The following is a 21,687-nucleotide window of genomic DNA, read 5'->3' as shown; positions in this document are numbered from 1 at the left end:
GATCAAGACGGCGGCAGAGAACCTTGAAAGAGCAAGAAAACAAAAAACCCATGTCACAAAAAGAAGAAAACGATAAGATCAAGACGAAGAACAAAGAGTGCAAGAGCACAAAGAACGTTCATTTGGATGAAAAGACGAAGACCCACTTGGCTTCAAGTTGCGTTTAGACAAAGCAAGTGCAAATCCAAGCTAATAAATCAACTCAAACTGAAACGCCGGAAAGAAACTCCATTAGAGAACCCCCACCACCACCGAAGACCACCACTCTTGTCTTTTAAAGCCGCCCCTTCTTCTGTCACTCGACTCACTCTATCGACTCACTCTCTTGGGCTTCTTTAAAGGATTTCGATTGTCCGAAGATACTAAAAAAAAAAAGCGAATAGAAAAGTTAAGAGGAAAGGATTTGATTGGGGATTATAATGAAGGAAACGGAATAAAAGGTAAGAAAACGAACAAAGAAAAAAGCGAAAATTGGATCAAGGAAGGCCAACGGGGCAATGTCCCCGCATGCATTCTTTCTCTATTTGAAATTAACGGCTACTAAAATGTAGCCGTTGGATCATCTTTTTTGGTTTTTGATTAAACGGTAGCCGTTGGATTTTCAGACGACAACAAAAGGTCGTAATGGTTTATCTCTAACGGCTATCTAACCCTCGCGTTTGATGACGTGGCCGCTGCCCATTTTGTTTCAAATGTTAGAAATAAATACTTCAGCAACCAAAAATAATAATTATAAAATAAATAGATAGATAAGATTATTATTATTATATTTCGGTCATGGGTGGTGTATGTGTTTTATTTTTTTAGTAGACATTAATTGAATATCTAATTCTTCTCTTAAAAGATTTTGACTCAGAAAAATAGGTTCTAAATTAAGTAAGCATTAATTGAAAATCTATTTTTTAAATACAGAAAAAAGGAAATTAAAAAAATATATATTTATATATGGGAACTTTGTTGATTTGCCTGGTCTTAATTTTTTGGTTTAAAAAAAATAAGGACTTTGTTAATTTGGTGAAGAGATGGAGCCAAGTTTCAACCTCTAAATACGCTCTTCACCACTGAGAAAAAAGGAAGAAGATTCTTGGAGGCTCTCAAGTCCCAACGACTTTTTCCATAATATCTCATAAATTTTTTTTTTTCTTTTCACTTTCTATTCATGTTTCTTGAACATGGGAAATTATTTATCACAATTAGCTTATGGTTTTATAAAAAAAAACTTTACAAAATGAACAAGGTAGAATCATTTCTTCTAAAAAAAATAGAAGAGTATAGTCATCTCAATTATATTTAATTTTTAAAATTTTCTCATTAGTTTATAAAAAAAAATTAATATTACCAATAAAATGTAAAAAAAATTCATCAAATTTCCTCCCAACAATTAATATCTCTTCTATATAAAAAGAGTGTAGACAACAGAAATTCTTAATTTGTACAGATTTTTTTTGTTAACTTTGACATAATATTACAAATATTTAACGGAATATACATTTAAAAGTTATTAAAAATTAATATTTTTTAATTATATTAATATAAATTCAAATATTATAAAATATCATTTTTATAAGACAACAGAAATTCTTAATTTGTACAGATTTTTTTTGTTAACTTTGACATAATATTACAAATATTTAACGGAATATACATTTAAAAGTTATTAAAAATTAATATTTTTTAATTATATTAATATAAATTCAAATATTATAAAATATCATTTTATAATAATATTAATACAAGAGAAATATTTTATAATTATATTAATATAAATTTAAATATTATAAAATATCATTATTATAATAATATATAATACATAATCTAAGTAATTTATTATTTATGTTTATAAATAAAACATATTTTTTTATTACTTTATGTAACTTAACTAAATATATATTCATATTAAATAACAAAAAAATTATTAACACATTATATATAAGTGTCATGTGTACAAATAATATGATTGTGTACCTACATAAGAAATTAGAATAGCATTTATTTTCTTTCAAGTATAAATACATATTTTATCTCCAATTAAAAATATGTGATTTGAATAATATCATAAATGTTTTATATATTAGATAGTATAGTTTATGATCTAAATTGTTATCGTATATATATATATATATATATATTAAAAATCATAAACAATGTTTAGGTTTAATTTTTCTTTTAATATGTTTATGTCATTCTTTTATATATATATATAATATAATTTATTTATTTAAAATTTATATGACAATGATAAAACTTAACAAATATATTCAATAGTTATTTTTAAATAAAATTAAGCAAAATATATATTTATATAAATAGTCTATCTTATGATTATATTTCTATATAATGATTTGAACATCACTCTTAAGTTTTTTTTTTTTATGTCTTGTTTTGTTTGGTTCTATTTTTTTTACTGATTAAAAAATTAAATCCTTGCTAAAACACTCATTAGTGGTTAAATTTCTCAATTTTTTTAATATTTCATACTAGAATTATACAACTCTACATTTCTTTGATTATCCGATAAAAAGAAATATGTAATTAAGTTCATGTATGCTGATGGATTGTTTTCCGATAATATCTTTTCAATAATTTTTTTTATCATGTAATGGTTATTTCCAATTAGTTTGCATTGCACATTTTAAGATAGTTTGTATTTAGTTAATTATTTATTCCAAATTGTTTTGTTAGTTTTTGAGTTATTTTATTATATACCATTTACAATATTCAATGGTTAAATTATTTAATGAATTTTACTTTTTAAATTATTTATTATTTATTTTTCTAAAAATAATATTATTTACATTCTTTTTCTTTTACAATATTATTACATCACATCACATATCATAATATATTACTTTTATTTAAAAAAATTATTCGTGATTTTACAAAATATATTATTTTAATTAATATATCTTTTATATAAAAAATGTGTATAACGGTTTATTTTGTTAATTTAACATAATATTCTAAATATTTATTTGAGTATATATTTAGAACTAATTAAGAATATATATTTATTAATTATATTAATATAAATTTAAATATTATAAAATATCATTATTATAATAATATTTAATATAAAATTACATATATAATAATTATATTAATATAAATTCATATTTAAATGTTATAAAATATCATTATTATAATATAAGACTAGATATTTAATAATTATATTAATATAAATTTAAATTTAAATGTTATAAAATATCATTATGTTAATAATATATAATCCTAATTTTTTAAAAATTATATCAATATGAATTTAAATATTATAAAATATTATTATTATAATAATATTTAATACAAAACTAGATATTTAATATTTATATTAATATAAATTTAAATATTATAAAGTATCATTATAATAATATATAGTGCATAATCTTAATTTTTAATAAAAAAATTATCATTTATGTTTAAAAAAGTTACCATATTATATATATATAGTTTAAAAAATCATAAACAATATTTTTGTTTAATTTTTTATTTAATATGTTTATGTCAATTTTTTATATATAATATTATTTATTTATTTAAAATTTATATAACAATGATATAAATTTCACAAAAATAATTAATAAATTTTATAAATAAAACTAAGTAAATGTGCATTGTATGTTGTTTGTGTTTAGTATTATTATAATATACTTATATCAAAATTATTATGATATTAATTCTAAGGGTTGTTTTTTATTGGACATTATATGAATTTATAAATACATCTTGTTGTAGTAGCTAATTACCTTCGTATTTTATTAATTGATGATCTTTATTAGATAAGTTTTTAAGTTGGATATCTACGTATCTTTAAACTACGAAAAATGTGTTAAATTGAAAAACAATACTATGAGCATTATCAATAAATCAGATTTAAAACAACATTACATGCTCATACAACAATCCAGGAACGCATTTTATTTAGAGCATTGAATTGAATATATATAAATGAAACATACCTGACATTGAGTCTCAAATGTTCATCCTTGAATCTCTCACGATCTACACAAAACAATATTAGAAAAGCAATGCAAGAGAGATCTTATGGAGAGCAACCATTACCAAACCATATACCACTGTACTTTTCCCAACAACATATATGTTCTATATATATGTCTCATATGCCTTCTTACCCTAAGAGGTATATTGGGGCTATTGGGCTTATATTATCAGATATGGTAGACTATGATTTAATGGGCCAACCTATAGTCTTTAGGGTGCTACCATGTGCCTCAATTGCAATTAGATTAATATTAACCATCCCATTATGGTCTTTAACTATTCGTAGGCACTCTAGAAAATGATTGTGATAATGGAATTATGTTTGTAATTATATTAGTCCATATAAAATTCTAACATTCTCCCACTTGGACAATAGAATCAAACCACCATAATGTTGTCCATCACAAAAGACAGTCTAATAAATCATATATAATATCATATCGATAGGATACATATATTATTTATGATTCGGTCTTGAAGACATTAAAAAACAATAACAATCATTAAACCAAACATGCATGTGGTACATTAATTTGAGACTATGCACATTCATCTCCTTTTGTACCTGTCACTTCGATGAACAATAGTATATACTTATATAAACATATATACGTAACAACAACAATAAGAAGTGACTTCAATTATCATTATGCATGTTCAGAACAAAACACAAGCTATAAGCAATCCATACAAAATACTAGCATGTTTGATACATAATAACAAAACTCCCACTGAGCTCAACAAGCTAGGCTCCTAACAACCCCATTCGAGCAACATGCTCTAGAAATACACATATGGGTAAGCCTTTCATTAGTGGGTCTGCCAACATGCTAGTGGTAGGCGTGTACTCAATAGAAATGAGGGACTAAGCGACTTTCTCTTTAACAAAATAGTACTTTATATCAATATGCTTTGAGCGAGAAGTACTCCTAGTGTTCTTAGAGAAAGCTACTGCTGCGGAGTTGTCACAATACAATTTCAGCGGCCTCGAAATAGAGTCTACAACATTCAAAGCTGAAATGAAATTCCGCAGCCATATTGCTTGACAAGTAGCCTCATAACACGCCATATATTCTGCCTCCATCGTAGAAGAAGTTGTGAGTGTCTGCTTGACACTTTTCCATGAAACAGCTCCTCCAGCCATCATATAAATGTAGCCTGAAGTAGACTTTTTATCATCCACGCATCCTGCATAATCGGCGTCACTAAACCCAACTATATCAAGAGTGTCACCTCGCCGATAAGTCAACATATGATCCTTTGTACCCTGAAGATACCTCATGACTTTCTTAGCCGCTTTCCAATGGCTAAGACCAGGATCACTCAAGTATCTACCCAACACGCCGACAACAAAAGCAATATCAAGGCGTGTGCATACTTGAGCATACATCAAGCTACCAACCAATGACGCATAAGGAATGACTTTCATTTCATCTCTCTCTTTATCATTTTGTGGACATTGGGCCTTTGAAAACTTATCACCCTTCACTATCGGTGCCTTCCCAGGAGAACATGCATGCATATTGAATCTTTTCAAGATCCGATCAATGTAAGTCTTCTGAGACAAATGAAGAATACCATTAGCCCTATCCCGAAGAATCTGAATCCCAAGTACATAGGAAGCCTCACCAAGATCCTTCATATCAAAATGGCTAGACAAAAGTTGTTTTGTCTCAGACAACAGATCAGAATTATTAGATGCAAGCAGGATGTCGTCAACATACAATACTAGAAAAATATAGCTGCTCCCACTGACCTTCATGTATATACATTGATCTACTACATTCTCCTTGAAGCCATTTGCAGTGACAATCATATCGAACTTGAGATACCACTGCCTTGATGCTTATTTAAGCCCATAAATAGACTTTTTGAGCTTGCAAACCATGTGTTCTTTGCCAGACTTCTCAAAACTAATAGGTTGAGTCATGTAAACATCTTCAAATAAATCTCCATTCAAGAAGGCAGTCCTCACATCCATTTGATTGAGTTCTAGATCAAAATGAGCAACTATAGCCATAATGATTAGCAACAAATCTTTGGTGGAAACAGGTGAAAAGGTTTCTTTGAAATCAATACCTTCTCTCTGGCTATAGCCTTTAGCCACAAGCCTAGCCTTATACCTTTCCACTTGCCCATTCGAGTCACGTTTGATCTTATACACCCATTTGCATCCAATGGGTCTGCAACCTTTGGGTAATTCAACCAACTCCCAAACCTCATTTTGTGACATAGAATTCAACTCATCTTTCATTGCATCCATCCACAACACAGATTGAGGACTATTCATAGCTTCTTGATAGGTAACTGGCTCAAAAGTGTCTCCTACATCAAACTCATGTTCCTGTAAATAGACAAGGTAGTCATTAGGAATAGCAGACCTGCGGGTTCTCTGTGATCTTCTCACCATAGCTTCATCATCCCCAATATCAAGATTTTCATCTTGGTCTTGATTTTGAGGTTCATCATGAGTTTCTACCGGAATTTGTTCAATCACAAGGTCATCAACAGGAGCGGAAGCGGAAGCAACAGGTACAGGGACATAAACACGTTCTTCCCTGAATACAATTTCTCTTGACCCTTGACTTGAACCAAATTCTTCTTCAAAATAGACAGCTTTATCTGATTCTATCACTCTGGTGGTGTGAGAAGGACAATAGAACCCGGAACCCCTCGATCCAATAGTGTAACATACAAAGTAGCCACTAATAGTTTTCGGATCAAGTTTCTTAGATTGTGGGTTATAGGGCATTACTTCAGCTTTACATCCCCAAACATGAAAATGACGCAAACTCGGTTTCTTACCCGACCACAACTCATATGGTGTCTTTGGGACAGACTTACTAGGTACTTGATTCAAGATATAAGCAGCAGTTCTTAATGCCTCACCCCATAAAAATTCTGGCAAGCTAGAATGAATCAACATACAGCGCACCATGTGCAAGAAGTGTGCGATTTCTCCTTTCAGTGATTCCATTCTGTTGGGGCGTCCCTGGCATTGTATATCTTGCATCAATACCACATTCCTGCAAGTATTTGGCAAAAGGCCCGGGGTTCCTTCCAGTTTCATCATAACGTCCATAATACTCTCCACCTCTATCAGAGTTGACAGTTTTAATCTTCTTTCCCTTTTGAAGCTCAACATTCGTCTTGAAAATCTTAAAGGCATCCAAAGATTCAGATTTTTCACGAATGAGCTCAACATGGCCATACCGGGAAAAATTATCAATGAAGGTGATAAAGTATCTATAACCACCCATAGCAGGTGGAACAAAAGGCCCACAAATATCAGTATGAATAGTCCGCAATACATCTGTGCACCTGTCTGACTTGCTCTTTCTAACCTTGGCAGTCAACTTTCCTTTTATACAATCAACACAGGCAGTGAAATCAAGATCCTGAAGTACGCCATCCTTCACCAGTCTCTCCATTCTATCTCTAGAAATATGGCCTAAACGTTTATGCCAAAGCATAGAAGATTTCAAATCTGATCTTGCACGTTTTGACCCAACAAGAGCATTAAGAGAAGAAGAACAAGAAGAAGTAGAAGTAACAGGAACAACATCATGTAAATCAAGCTTATATAAGTTTCCACATAAAGTTCCATTTCCAACCAACATAGAGTCACGATACAAAGCCAGTTTTCTAGTTTCAAAATGAAGACTATAACCTAGTCTATCCAAAATAGATACAGAAATCAAGTTCCTCCTAATAGAGGGTAAATAAGCAACATCATGCAACTCCAAAAAATGCCCAGTATTTAGCTGCAGTCTAACAGTCCCAAAAAATTCAACTCTGACTTTAGTATCGTCTCCCATGTATACATGCTCCTCCAACCTACTCGGTCTTCTTCGGTTTGTCACTGCCTGCAAGGAATTTGTAACATGAATTGTAGCTCCAGTATCTAACCACCAAGTGTTTGAGGGCACATCAATAATATTGGACTCTAAACAAACCATGGAGATACTTCTTGCCCTACCTTTTCTCATGTCCTCCTCTTCCTTGGCAAGAATAGCAGACATCTCCCCAACAGTCCATTGCTCCTTCTGAGCATTGTAGCTTGATCTGATTGAATCAAACTGAGATGGAATGTTCTCCATCACCAACCACACCATGTAATCCTCACCAAGGTCCATATCCATGGCCTTAAGTTTATGATACTGGCCCATGAGCTTGTCAATGTGAGCCCTAATGTCACCTGAACCATCGTAAACAGTGTGATGCAGCATGTTCAGATGTTCATTCTTCTCATTCTTTGAGAATTTCTTATACTTTTCCTTAATGGCAGCAAGAAAATCCTTTGCATTTTCAGACTTGGGAATACTATCACGAATGGATTCGTCCATGTGATATCTCATAAGCATCAAGCAACAACGATTGGAGTGTTCCCAGTCCTCATAAGATTTCTTAACCTTCTCAGTAGCATCATTAGCAGGCTTAGATGGTTCATCAATTCTCAAGGCCAAGTCCATTTTCATGAAGGTCAAGTTCATCGTGATATTTTCAATCCACTGCTTGTGGTTGGTTGCATTCAGCGTCAAGACGGCTGGAGATCTAGGAATGCTTACAGCTGAATGAGAAACAAGAGCAATAACTATTAAATACATGTTATGATAAACCATGTCATTTGTGCTCTTTTCTCATCAATATATGATCGCAAAATAACCAATGTTCATTATGTATGCTAGAGTTCTTAGATAAACATACAAAATAGAACTCATACACAGGTACGAACAATCTATTAAACATTATAATCAAATACATTAATTTACTATCAAAAGGATAGATAAATTGTGATTCATAATGTTTAATAAATTTTCTTCACCATATTAAGCATCCTGACCAAGCAATTATTATTGATAGGATAATTAATTACTTATATAGATCTTAATGTAATCTTGGAGGAAAAAAAAACACAAAATTTAAATAAATAATTATTTAAATGTTCCTCTTTACTAAACAATTCACATGCTTATTCTTACGACAGGCAAGAAAATAAACAATAATTGTTGACAATATATAATAAGATTTATGTCACAAAAGATTAAATACAAATACAATTATGAATAGAATTCATGGATTAATCTTGTGCATAAACATATATAAAATATGGTATTAAAAGTTGAGTGAAAATGGTAAAAAATTGCCCAAAATGGACCATGCACGCGCCCCATTTAAAAAAAAAAAATTTAATGTCCGTACGACATGTCGTTCCGGACAAACGACGTGTAGCATGGAGGAAACGACGCATCGTTTGGAGCTAAAGGAAAACTTAGTGTCCGTACGAACGACATGTCATTTTTTTGTATATATTAAAAACGACATGTCGTTTTATCAAAAACGGCAGCTACTCACCCTCGAAAACGACGTGTCGTTTTGCCTGACAGAGGCAAAAACAACTTGTCGTTTTTCCGTCGTCCCTGAGCTATTTTCTGGTGCGTGGGTCGCGTTCGACCCGGTCCAGCCCCGCGGATCTGACCCGACTGAAAACAGCAGCTTCGACCACCATTTTGGCCTTCGTCACTTGGGTTTTCTTCCTCTCACTGTCGCCGACCACTCTACCATATCCATTCTCCTCATTTCACAACAAAAAAGGTCAAAACAACATGAAAACCAAAATGGGTTTCCACCATTTTTGAGTTCCATGAAGAGCTCGGTTTCACAACAACAATAGATGAAATTTTTGCCCAAAAAATAGCTAAAAAATCCAATACTCATTATCAAAACGATTTCCCCATTAACATAGAATGATTTCGAAATTTCTTGTGAAAAATTAGATTTTGAAAAATTTGGGTATATATCAAAATTTCAAGCCCTAAAATCAAATAACCTGGCTCATGATACCAATTGTTAAATTGAAAAATAATACTATGAGCATTATCAATAAATCAGATTCAAAACAACATTACATGCTCATACAACAATCCAGGAACGCATTTTATTTAGAGCATTGAATTGAATATATATAGATGAAACATACCTGACATTGAGTCTCCAATGTTCATCCTTGAATGTCTCACGATCTACACAAAACAATATTAGAAAAGCAATGCAAGAGAGATCTTATGGAGAGCAACCCTTACCAAACCATATACCACTGTACTTTTCCCAACAACATATATGTTCTATATATATGTCTCATATGCCTTCTTACCCTAAGGGGTATATTGGGCCTATTGGGCTTATATTATCAGATATGGTAGACTATGATTTAATGGGCCAACCTATAGTCTTTAGGGTGCTACCATGTGCCTCAATTGCAATTAGATTAATATTAATCATCCCATTATGGTCTTTAACTATTCGTAGGCACTCTAGAAAATGATTGTGATAATTGAATTATGTTTGTAATTATATTAGTCCATATAAAATTCTAACAAAATGTTATGTTTATACAGACTTTTCATCGATTAGTTGTACATGTTATTTGAGTTGACAGAAAACTTTTTAGTTGGAGGAATTTCTTTTGTTTTTTTTCTCTATGGTGTAATACATTATAATTATTTTTAATGAATTTTTCAGCCACAAAAAATAAAAAATAAGGATCCCTAAATGTAGTCATATGATGTAGCTGTATATGTCCTTAGTTTGTACCCTTAATGGGCTTGTAGTACTCGAAGTTGTCATATGTGGTGCATTAATATGAGCAAATCTGAGCTGTAGTAGTCTCACATAATCCTGGCCTATAATTTTGGAATTAATTTGTCTTCAGATATAGACAAACTAATTAATAAGTACAGCAGAATCTTTCATGTATAGATGTAATATGTTTGTTACACCAAATATTAAAACACTAATCAGGTAAAATGTATGGATATGTATATGTATGTGTATATATATATTATATCAGTTTGGGGTGTTGTTTGGTACAGATAGTCCAAATGATATGATTAAAAAGATAGTTGAAAAAAGAAATATGTGAAAATCTATGATGTAATTGTGATTGATTTTAGTATAATAATTTTGTCTAAGATTCTTTAAATTTGTCAACAACAAAAAAAAACTACCATACTAGCTGGTTATAGAACTAGTATAAAGCTAAGACAGCAAGATTTTTATTAAGCTAAAAATTAAATTAGATTCCACTAAAATTAGGAAAGTTACTCTTGGATCTATTTTAGATTTTTATTATTATTGATCTCAAATTATTATTTTTTATTTTTTATATTTGGGTACAACAAATATTTTTAACTTACAAATTGTTTCTTGACAAGTTGAGTAAAAGGTTTAATCATAATACGAGTGCTAACAAAATTTTATTTCATTTTTTTTCCTTCTAATATTTGAAATAAATTAATTTTAATTATGATTTATTATTATGACTTATTATTGTACTTAGTACAAGTTATATAAATGTAAAGTATACATGTGCGTGCATTAATAATTTATTAATGAAGCCGGTCAAATTTAATTTATAGATATTAACTTAGTTAACAAAAAAAGCCCTCATATTTATAATATTATTATTTTTTTGAAATCAAAAGATAACTTTATTGATTCAACGAGTCCTCTAATAAGAGGGACAACAAAGGAGGGGGTACAACATCCCCTATATGAATACAGCAAGCAAAAGAACAAGATGCTCTAGCAATGTAGTGAGCAACCTTGTTGGCAGACCGTTTAACAAAGAAAAGATCCACATTACACAGATCATTAAGAAGACTCTTACAATCTCTGATTATAAGACCAAAAGTAGAAACCATATCGACCTCACTACGCACAGCATGCACCACATTAAGGCAGTCGGTCTCCAAGACCACAGGTCTCCACTCCTTTCTCTTTATCCAACTAAGAGCTTCTTTCAATCCGAGGGCCTCAGCTTCAAGAGGCTTCACTCTCCCAGCTTTCAAAGAGGAGAAAGCTTCAATAAGATGCCCCGCACCATCTCTAGCCACACACCCAATACCAAATTTCCCCTCTGAAGAAAAGATAGCAGCATCAACATTCACCTTGATCACGTCTGTCTGAGGGCACGTCCAGTGCTCAGCACCATCATCAGGCCTCCATATACCAGAAGGGGGGGCCAACATAGAATCCTGAGCAGCTAACCATTGATCAAGTAATAGAGAAGCTGATAAAACTACCTCATCAACTAAGGATCTCTTCTGATTCCAGACCAGAGTATTCCTAGCTTTCCAGATCTCCCAGCACAACACCCCTGCTTCTGCAGCGCTCTCCATGTTCCCTTTAGACAGAACCTCTGCAAACCAGTCCCCAAACTCAGAAAAAGGGCCGACAAGGACACCCACCTTGGATTTTGCCCAACAACTGTTCGCGAAGGGACAAGTCACCAAAGCGTGTAAAATAGACTCCTGGTCAGACTGACATACAGCACATACTGGAGGTATCTCAATGTGACGAGATCTCAAAAGTAAGCTAGTAGGAAGACATCCAGAAGTTGCACGCCACAATATGTTTTTAGCCTTTGGGGGGATCTTTAAGTTCCATAGATTCCTCCAAAAGCCTGAACTATCTGCCGGAGACCACCCACCATTGGATTCTTGGGCCAACTTATATGCAGAACGCACAGAATAGATGCCATAGGTTTCCTTCGTCCATTGCCAAGAATCCCCATCAACCGAGTCGCACAGAGGAATACTCAAAATAAGCTCCACATCCCTCTCATTAAATAGATCCAAAAGAATGTCTGGATCCCATTCCCTCCTCTCCTCCTTGAAGAGCTGACAGACCTTCTTGCCCAATAACCCAGGATGCTCAGACTGAACATAAGGGTTGCTCTCATCTGGCAACCAAGGGTCATCTAAAATAGAGGTACTCGCTCCACACCCAATACTATGCCGCACCGCCTTGGCCACTAACCCCTGAGACTCTAGGATACTCCTCCAGATGAAACTAGGATTGGTCCCCAAAGAAGCAGTAAGGAAAGACCCCTTGGGGTAGTACCGCGCCTTGAAGACTTTTCCAACAAGCGAAGTCTCCCTCACTAGCAATCTCCACCCTTGCTTCCCAAGCAATGCTAAGTTAAAATCTCTCAGGTTGCGAAAACCCATCCCACCACAATGCTTGTGAACACTCATTCTTTTCCAACTCATCCACCTGATACCCCGCGAAGAGGAAGAAGAAGACCCCCACCAGAACCCACTCATCATGCTCTCTACTTCCTTACACATCTCCAAAGGAAGCAGAAATACGTTCATAGCATAATTAGGAAGCGACTGGACTACTGTTTTTAGCAACACCTCCTTACCAGCTCTTGATAAAAGCTTCCCATCCCAACTCTGAATTCTACTCCTGATCCTCTCCTTCAGAAAACCGAGAATTGCTGATTTGTTTCTCCCCATAGTATTGGGCAGACCCAGATACATACTATGATCACCAGCCTCAAGTATACCCATCCTCTGACAAATAATATGCCTCATGTCACTACTAGTATTAGAACTGAAAAAGACAGAAGATTTTGCCAGATTCACCCGCTGCCCAGAGGCCTTCTCAAACAAGTCCAGCAGAGTCAACACATTACCAGCCTCCACCTCATTGGCCTTGCAGTATAAGTAGCTATCATCAGCAAAGAACATATGAGATACCCTAGGTGCTCCCCTAGCCACCTTGCACCCATGAAGCCAACCTCTGTTTTCAAATTGGTTTATCAATGTGGAGAACCCCTCAGCACAAATCAGGAATAAATAAGGAGAGATAGGGTCTCCTTGACGAAGACCGCGCCCAGGAAAGATAGGCCCTATTTCCTTATCTCCACAAACCACCCTATACCGCACCGAAGATAAACAACACTCCAGGAGCTTAATCCATCTATCAGCGAAACCCATCTGAGCAAGTACTGCTGAGAGAAAAGGCCATTCTACCCTGTCATACGCCTTGATCATATCAAGCTTTAAAGCCATAAACCCATCGCTACCACGACGCTTCCTTTTGAGATAGTGCAGAATCTCAAAAGACACCATAATGTTATTTGTAATTAAACGCCCAGGGATGAATGCGCTCTGGGAATCTGAGATGACTTGATCAAGAACTTGCTTCATTCGGTTAGCAAGGACTTTAGAAGCCACTTTATACAACACGTTGCACAGCGAAATAGGTCTCAAGTCCCCCATCTGCTCAGGATTCTTCTTTTTCGGTATAAGCACCACATTAGTATCATTGACTCCTGTAGGGAGAGAGCCACTACTGAAGAAAGATCTGACAAAACTCACCACATCGCTCCCTACTATACTCCAGAATTTCTGATAAAATGCCGGAGTCATACCATCAGGACCTGGGGACTTATCTGGGTGCATCTGAAACAACGCCATCCTCACTTCATCAGCCTCCACTGGTTTTAACAGCTCCCTATTCTGATGATCCGTGATACTAGGTTGAATACCATCTACAATCAACCCCCAATCTGTGTCGCTCGATGAGAATAACTCCGTAAAGTACGCCTCTATAGTGTCTTGAAGGCCTGAATCCCAATCCACCCACTCTCCTGAGGCATTTTTTAATCTAGAGATATGATTCTGTCTTCTTCGAGCGCTAGCTGCCGCATGAAAATATTTAGTATTTTGATCTCCTGCTTTCAACCAGAGCTGCTTTGATCGTTGCCTCCAGAAGATCTCTTTTTGACTAATAGCTTGAAAGAGCTTCTGTTTCTCCTCCTTGAATCTACTCATCGCCCCCTCATCCCTTCTCCCTTTTAGCCTCAACAATCGCCTCTTACTCACCTCAATTCTAAAATTGAGGTTCCCCGTTACCTCTTTCCCCCACCTCCCTAACACCTCCCCACAATACGCCACCTTCCCCAGGATGTCTCTACCAGGATGCCTCCCCCATGCATCGCCAACAACTTGATGACACAAAGGCTCTCTCAGCCAAGCATTTTCAAATCTGAACTTCTTAACATATGGGCCATGGAGAACAAACCTTGGATCCAAGAACAATGGAGAGTGGTCTGAAGTTGAGATACCAAGGTTGAAGAGCTTAGCCATTGGGAACAATTGCAGCCAACTATGCGACGAGATAGCTCTGTCAATTCTAACTTCAACCCACCTGTCCGTTCCAGCACCCATCTCCCAAGTAAACTGGTACCCATTCAGCTCCATGTCAACTAACTCACAATCGTTCAAGACATTCTGAAAGCCTTCTATCAACCAAGAAGGATAAGGGACGCCACCTTTTTTATCTACATGACTGAGGACATTGTTAAAGTCCCCAATCAGGCACCAGGGCAAAGTAGAGCGATCACTCAGCTGGCGAATAAGATCCCATGTTCGTCTACGAAATGCCCTATTAGGCTCCCCATAAAATCCAGTAAGCCTCCACTCACTCATCCCTTCCACCCTTACCACCACGTCAATATGGTTCAACGAGTAACTAAGTAAATGAATCTCTTCTTTATGCTTCCACAACAACGCGAGCCCGCCACTCCTCCCAACAGCATCCACCGAGAGGCTCCCCTCAAAACCCAATTGATATTGGATTCTTTTAATCCTCTCCCCCTTACACAACGTTTCACACAAAAAAACAAAATTGGGCTTCTTTTGACATATTATATCTTTAAGGAATTGAACGGCCCGTGGGTTCCCAAGCCCACGACAATTCCAACTAAAAATACTCATTGTGGTTGGCGAGCCCCAAACCCAGGGCCCGCCAAATACCCATTTTTTGAAAGCCCAACATTGGTGAACCCAATAGCCTCTTGATCCATACTAGAACCCACCAGGCCCATTTCTTCATCAATTGGCCCACATGACTCCTCCTCTGCCACATGGCGTCTCTTTGTGTCCACGATAGAAAGAGATAAAATTGGGGATTTTCCCAAATTTCTCTCATTAATGCTCCTATATGCCTCGGTTGACCCTCCTCCATAAAGCCTCTCATTAACACCACTTTCCATAATTTCCACTCCTCCAATTCGATCCCTCACCACCCCTTGACTTCCCAAATTCTTCTCATAATTGCCCTTGGGTCCCACGGTTTCCTCACCCACATAATTTCTCTCATTCATTCCACTTCCCATAATTGCCACCCTTTCACCCCTATCTCTCTCTACCCCTTGACTTTCCAAATTATGCTCATAAATTCCCCTGGGCCCCACGATATCCTCCACTCCATAACTCCTCTCAATATCACCACTTCCCATAAATGACTCTCTCTCCACCCGATATCTCTCCATCCCATGACTACTCAATATTCTCTCATTAATTCCCATAGACCCTCTCATTACTCCACCTCCATAACTCCTATCAATAACTCCCCTGCCCTCAATTTCTCCCATTCTCCCACGATTTCTCTCTCTCCCTTTACTGCCGAAATTGCCATTTCTCTCTTCACTGCCCAGATTTCTCTCCACCACGCCATATCCCAGATTTCCCTCCTGCAAATCCGCATTTAGGTCGGCATTAACTCCCCTAGATTGTTCCCCAACAATCACGCTAGGAGATCTCTCCCCGTGGCTTCTCCCACCTCGCCGTACTTCCCTTCTCTCCGTCGAAGGACCACCTTGGAGCCCCTCATCGGCCGCCTGATAAGCAGAAGAAGCATGGCTCGCAGATGAGGGATGAACCGACGACTCTGGCCTCAACCACTTGGCCCCAATCAATTTAGTCTGCCTTCGCGATGATGCACGCATCCAAGCTCCATAGGGTTTTTCAATCTCCTCCAAAGGTGTGTCAAAAAGTTTGTCACAGAAGGATTCTGAATGCCCTATAATCCCACAGATGAAGCAGAAAGTGGGTATGTACTCGTACTGAAAAGTAACCCAGAACCATTCCCTGTCATTCTTCTTGATCTTCAGGCGCCTCTTAATAGGGAGATCAATGTTAATTTTCACTCTCACCCTAAAGAAATCCCTCCAAACCCCTGTAAAATTGTTTGGGTCCGATTGGATGAACACCCCCACAAAATTGCCCACATCTTTAACCACCCTTTCTGACATGAATCCAGGTTGCAAATCATGGATCTGGACCCAAATATCCAGTTTATTCAGCCTAATCTGTCGTGGGATGTCTCCCTGTTTCAGCCTCTCAAAAATCAATTGTTTCCTGTCAAACGTCCAGGGGCTCCCATCTATAACCCTTTTGATGTCCAGTTCATGATAAAACTGGAAAATATAGAGATTGTTCTCCAATTCCTTCACATTCATCCCCCTGCCAGGCCTCCATAGTGCAGCCATCATGTGTTGCATAGGCTGAAAGTCAATGATCCTCTCCGTGAGAAATCGCCCCACCAAGCACCATCTGGTATCAATGTCGTCTTCTGCCTGTTCTCCCGAGCCGTATGAAAGCTCCTCCCCATCCTCAACGTCCAGGTTGATCATTGAATACCTCTCTGTCAGATCTTGCATGTTGCCTTGTGCACCAGCCATTGAAAGAAAGTGATATGCTCCTTAGAAAAAAACGCACCAGAAACCAGAATACTCTATGCCTTACAAAGAAGAACACATGTCACAAAGACAAGACTAAATATCATATGTTGGCGGCAACCCTTTTGTATTAATTCATTATTTGATTCTCAACATTTTCATATATTTCAAAATACTATATTTTCATATGTTAAATTAGTATAAAAGAGTTTTTAGGATGGTACATGCTCACAACATTATTATTTATAATATTTGGAATGAAGATTCTGTGTTATTTTAATTTCTCAAATTATATCTAATGGATGAACACATATCGGGGAGCTATATTTATACTTTATGAATATATAAATACACTCCAAACTAAATACACTTCATTTATATATTTATTAATAACTATATTTTATATATCTCTTCTATATAAAAAATGTGTAAATAACATAAATTTTTGTTTTTAACCTTTTATTCTGTCAATTTTAACATAATATTTTTATATTTAATAATTGATTGTAAACATGACTTAAACTCAAATACAATTAAATAAATAAATAATTAAATAAATTAAAATATGATATTTTTAAGATATTTTACAATGATAATTATTTAAAAATAATAAAATCATACATTTTATAACTTAAATAAAATTTAATTAAACTTAAACTTAATATTATATTAAATATATAATATATAATATTTTGTTGTCACTCTCAAATTCAAAAACTAGAACAAACAGAAACTTAAACAAAAAATAAATTAATTAATTAAAATGAGATATTTTAAAGATATTTTATGATAATTTAAATAATTAAATCATATTTATTTAAAAATAACAAAAGCATACATATCATTTTTTATCTTATAAATTTGTATGATAATTTGTTTTTTATTAAGTAATTGGAGTTCTTTTTCTTCATCAAATTCACCAAAGTACATTGTGAGATATATTATAAACTAAAAATAGTTTATACATGTATACTACTGTCTACACTATGACTTTTTATATTCTTATTTTATTTATATCATTAATTTCTTTTTAAATATTATTGTATGTTATATATATGTCATGTAGTCATGTAAATATATATCTATGTTGTGTTTATATGTCATATGTGTAGAGATTATTCATATAAATATTTATATATACTATAGAACTATAATTCATTTTATTATATATATATATATTTTTAAACAGTGAATCGATTTTTATTAAAATTATAGACAATGTTTACAACTTTAAAACTAAGCAGACGTGCATTGCACGTTGCTTTTACCTAGTATATCTTTTCTATATAATAAGTGTGTAGATAACGGAAATTCTTGATTTTAATGGTTTTCTATTTTTTAATATTAACTTTAACATAATATTCTTATATTTAACATAATATTCTTATATTTAACGATAGTTTGTAAACACTTAAACTTAAATAAAATAAAATAAATAATTAAAAAAAATAAAATATGATATTTTTGAGATATTTTACAATGATAATTATTTATAAATAATAAATAATTAAAAAAATTAAAATAAGATATTTTTTAGATATTTTACAATGATAATTATTTAAAAATAATAAATAATTAAACAAATTAAAATATGATATTTTTGAGATATTTTACAATGATAATTATTTAAAAATAATAAAATCATACGTTTTATAATATAAATAAAATTTAATTAAACTTAAGTTCACTTATTATAATAATATCATATTAAACATATAATATAATATACTGTGAATTAGCAATAAATTTAAAAAAAAAAAAACTAGCAAGAAACTTAAATTTAAAATCCACATATAATATTTAATATTACATTAAACATATAATATATAATCTGTTGACACCGTTTTTCGTCAACTTAAAATGTAGAGCACGTAAACAGTAAAGAATTATGGCCAGAAAAATACAATAAAACAAGAAGAGTTTTTTACGTGGTTCAGCAGTTAACTCTGCCTAGTCCACGAGTCTTTGTTATTAGAACTTACAAAATTTTTGGAAATTCTTCAGGAATGAATTCTCCAGAGTTTCTCTCAAGATCACAAAATTTCGGTCCCTTACAAAGGTACACGACTCCTCTATTTATAGAGGAAGTCTCAGAATACTATCCCACACGTTTCTTGGAAGTTATCCTTTACATTAATAAATTTAATGGCTTTAAAGCCTATAACTCCTATATACAAGGAAACGTCCCTTGAAGACCAGGAGGCGTATAACTGACTAATAAATATCCATTTATTATAGGGAAGTTACAACAATAAATGTAGACTGCGTCTCTTCAAGTGTCTCACCAAGCTGTTCGAAATCAGCAATCAACATCATGCCTGTCTAGGTCTCTGAGTAACTTACGAGTTACATTATTTTCTCCGAGACCACATTGTTTCGAGCTCACACTCATGTCAGGCTCAGACCTCTTGATCCGAGGTCACCCGAAAATGGACGTCTTCCAATGTTGGTCTTTCGAGCTTATAAGGACTTTGAGGTCACCCCATCTTCGAGGTTGCCACCAACTAAGAAGACTCGACGCCTAGGTTGCGAACACGTATTCTAGATATTGCGAGCTTACACCTGACGAATCCAGCTTTCGAGATCACAATTCTCAAAGCTCGAAATCTGGGTGTAACATTTTTCCCCCTCAAAAGTATTTGTTCGAATCCTATGAGAAGGAAACTTTTGAAATACTTTCCTCGGGAACTGCACCGTCACACATACTCGAGTATGGACACGTGTCAGTTGGGTATTGCTCCTTCAAGGTACTCGAGTACCTTGGAAATCTGCCCACGATCGTCCGCCTGCCACCTTTTCGGTACCATCTTGTCATTTATCCCTGGCCGTTGGATTTGATAAGGATCCTGGCCAATGGCTTGGATTAATCCCTTTTTACCACTTCTGATAGTCTATATATAAGGCTCCAGTCATCTCCTTCCTCTTACTTTTACGTTCATCAGAGGAAAAAGAAAAGAGAGAAAACCAGAGGCCATCCCAGAAAGTTTTCGCTTTTGCATGTTTTCCCAGCCAAAGAAGCAAAGGACCACCAGCCTGTTCGAGATTGTGAGATCACACCTGCCTCTTCAGTCATCTGTTTCTCTGCAATTGTCATCTTCATTGCGTAAGTATCTGATTTTTTTTTTGTTATCAGTTTCTGGCTTTGCTGTTTTTTAATTCCTGGGAATGCACTGGTTCATTTTTTACTTTGATGTAATAAGGCGCTTTGATCGATAGATATTAGGTTTAGGTTCTCCCATTACTGGTTCTAAATCCAGTTTATATGTATAAAAACCCAAACATGGTCTCTTTTTTCTGGGTTTTCAAAATTTGGAAGACGTATCTTGCACACCAAGATATTGGGTACAAAATCTTGGTTTTAAAGAATGCACGATACCAAAGAATACCATTTTTGAATAACCGCCACCCCATTCCTTGATATTTCGGGATTCTAAAAAATTAGACCCACTTCCCTCTTTTTTTTTTCGTGGAATACACGTCGTGACCCTTAATCGGGTCTCCAGGATCGAGCTCGTCTCGTGTCCAAGTATTTTCGAGCTTGACCTACCAAGATTGTCACTCTTGATTCCTTGCATGCATGACCCTCACCATTTTTTCTTTCTCGCTAAATGTCACAGAATCTGGAAAGACGGTGGGGGTCGCTGCTTGCCATCCCGTATTCGCCAAAAACTTCGAGCCCGGAGTCGTTGTTTGCCCGGAACCAGCGCCTGATTCGTGAACACGAGCTAGCTCGCGAACAAGAAGAAACCCGAGCTCATTATCGCCGTCAAATAGTCGAGGTCATAGAGAAGAAGAGAAAATTCCTTCAAGAGGCTCTTTATCCGGAATCTGACTCAGGGCCTCGACTGATCCCCCTTGATCTCAGGTTAAAAGTGACAATAGCGTACAACCCGGGAGATCTTCGATTCTCACTGATGGGGGAGCCCTCCACCTCACAGCCGAGGAGGGAATTTTTCAAGGCCGAGCATTATTGGAGCTCAGTCACCTTGCTAGATCAGATAAACGATATCTTGGCCTTTCATGGTATAAGATTGTCAGGCTCGCTAAGGTGTTGAGCCCCTACCTCCCACGAGCGAAGCTGCCGTGCTCCAGGAGATGGAAATTGTGACAACAAGCTGAGATATGCAACTTGGAGCCAGGAGCATATGAAGGCAGGAGCAATACTACCTTTGAAGTCTTTCTTCACGGACTTCACAGACTTCGTTGGGTTGGCCCCATTCCAGCTCAACACTAATTCTTACAGGGTTCTGTCTGCCTTGAGGTCGATATACCACGAGCTGAAGTGGGAAGGACCGTTGCCAGAGGAGATCCTGTATCTTTTCTGTTTGAAAAGCAATCCCTCCCGAGCTCGGGGAGGAGACGGCTTCTATCTATCC

The 21,687-nt window shown here is 35.1% G+C and overlaps 1 protein-coding gene across 1 annotated transcript; it reads right to left on the bottom strand.

Moving 5' to 3' along the window:
• Positions 1 to 11,486: 11,486 nt before the first annotated feature.
• Positions 11,487 to 15,566, bottom strand: LOC133814961 (uncharacterized). Its single transcript, XM_062247864.1, has one exon. The coding sequence runs from the start codon at positions 15,564 to 15,566 to the stop codon at positions 11,487 to 11,489; it is 4,080 nt and encodes a 1,359-aa protein (XP_062103848.1).
• Positions 15,567 to 21,687: the final 6,121 nt, after the last annotated feature.

The sequence above is a fragment of the Humulus lupulus genome, chromosome 1 (genome assembly GCF_963169125.1).
Source record: "Humulus lupulus chromosome 1, drHumLupu1.1, whole genome shotgun sequence".
Lineage (NCBI taxonomy): Eukaryota > Viridiplantae > Streptophyta > Magnoliopsida > Rosales > Cannabaceae > Humulus > Humulus lupulus.
Note: the sequence above shows the minus strand (reverse complement) of the source record. Positions and strands in the feature narration are given on the sequence as shown.

What these genes read in the sequence shown, in the direction of transcription:
- LOC133814961 (XM_062247864.1), bottom strand. Translation starts at nt 15,566, where the DNA reads ATGAGTATTTTTAGTTGGAATTGTCGTGGGCTTGGGAACCCACGGGCC.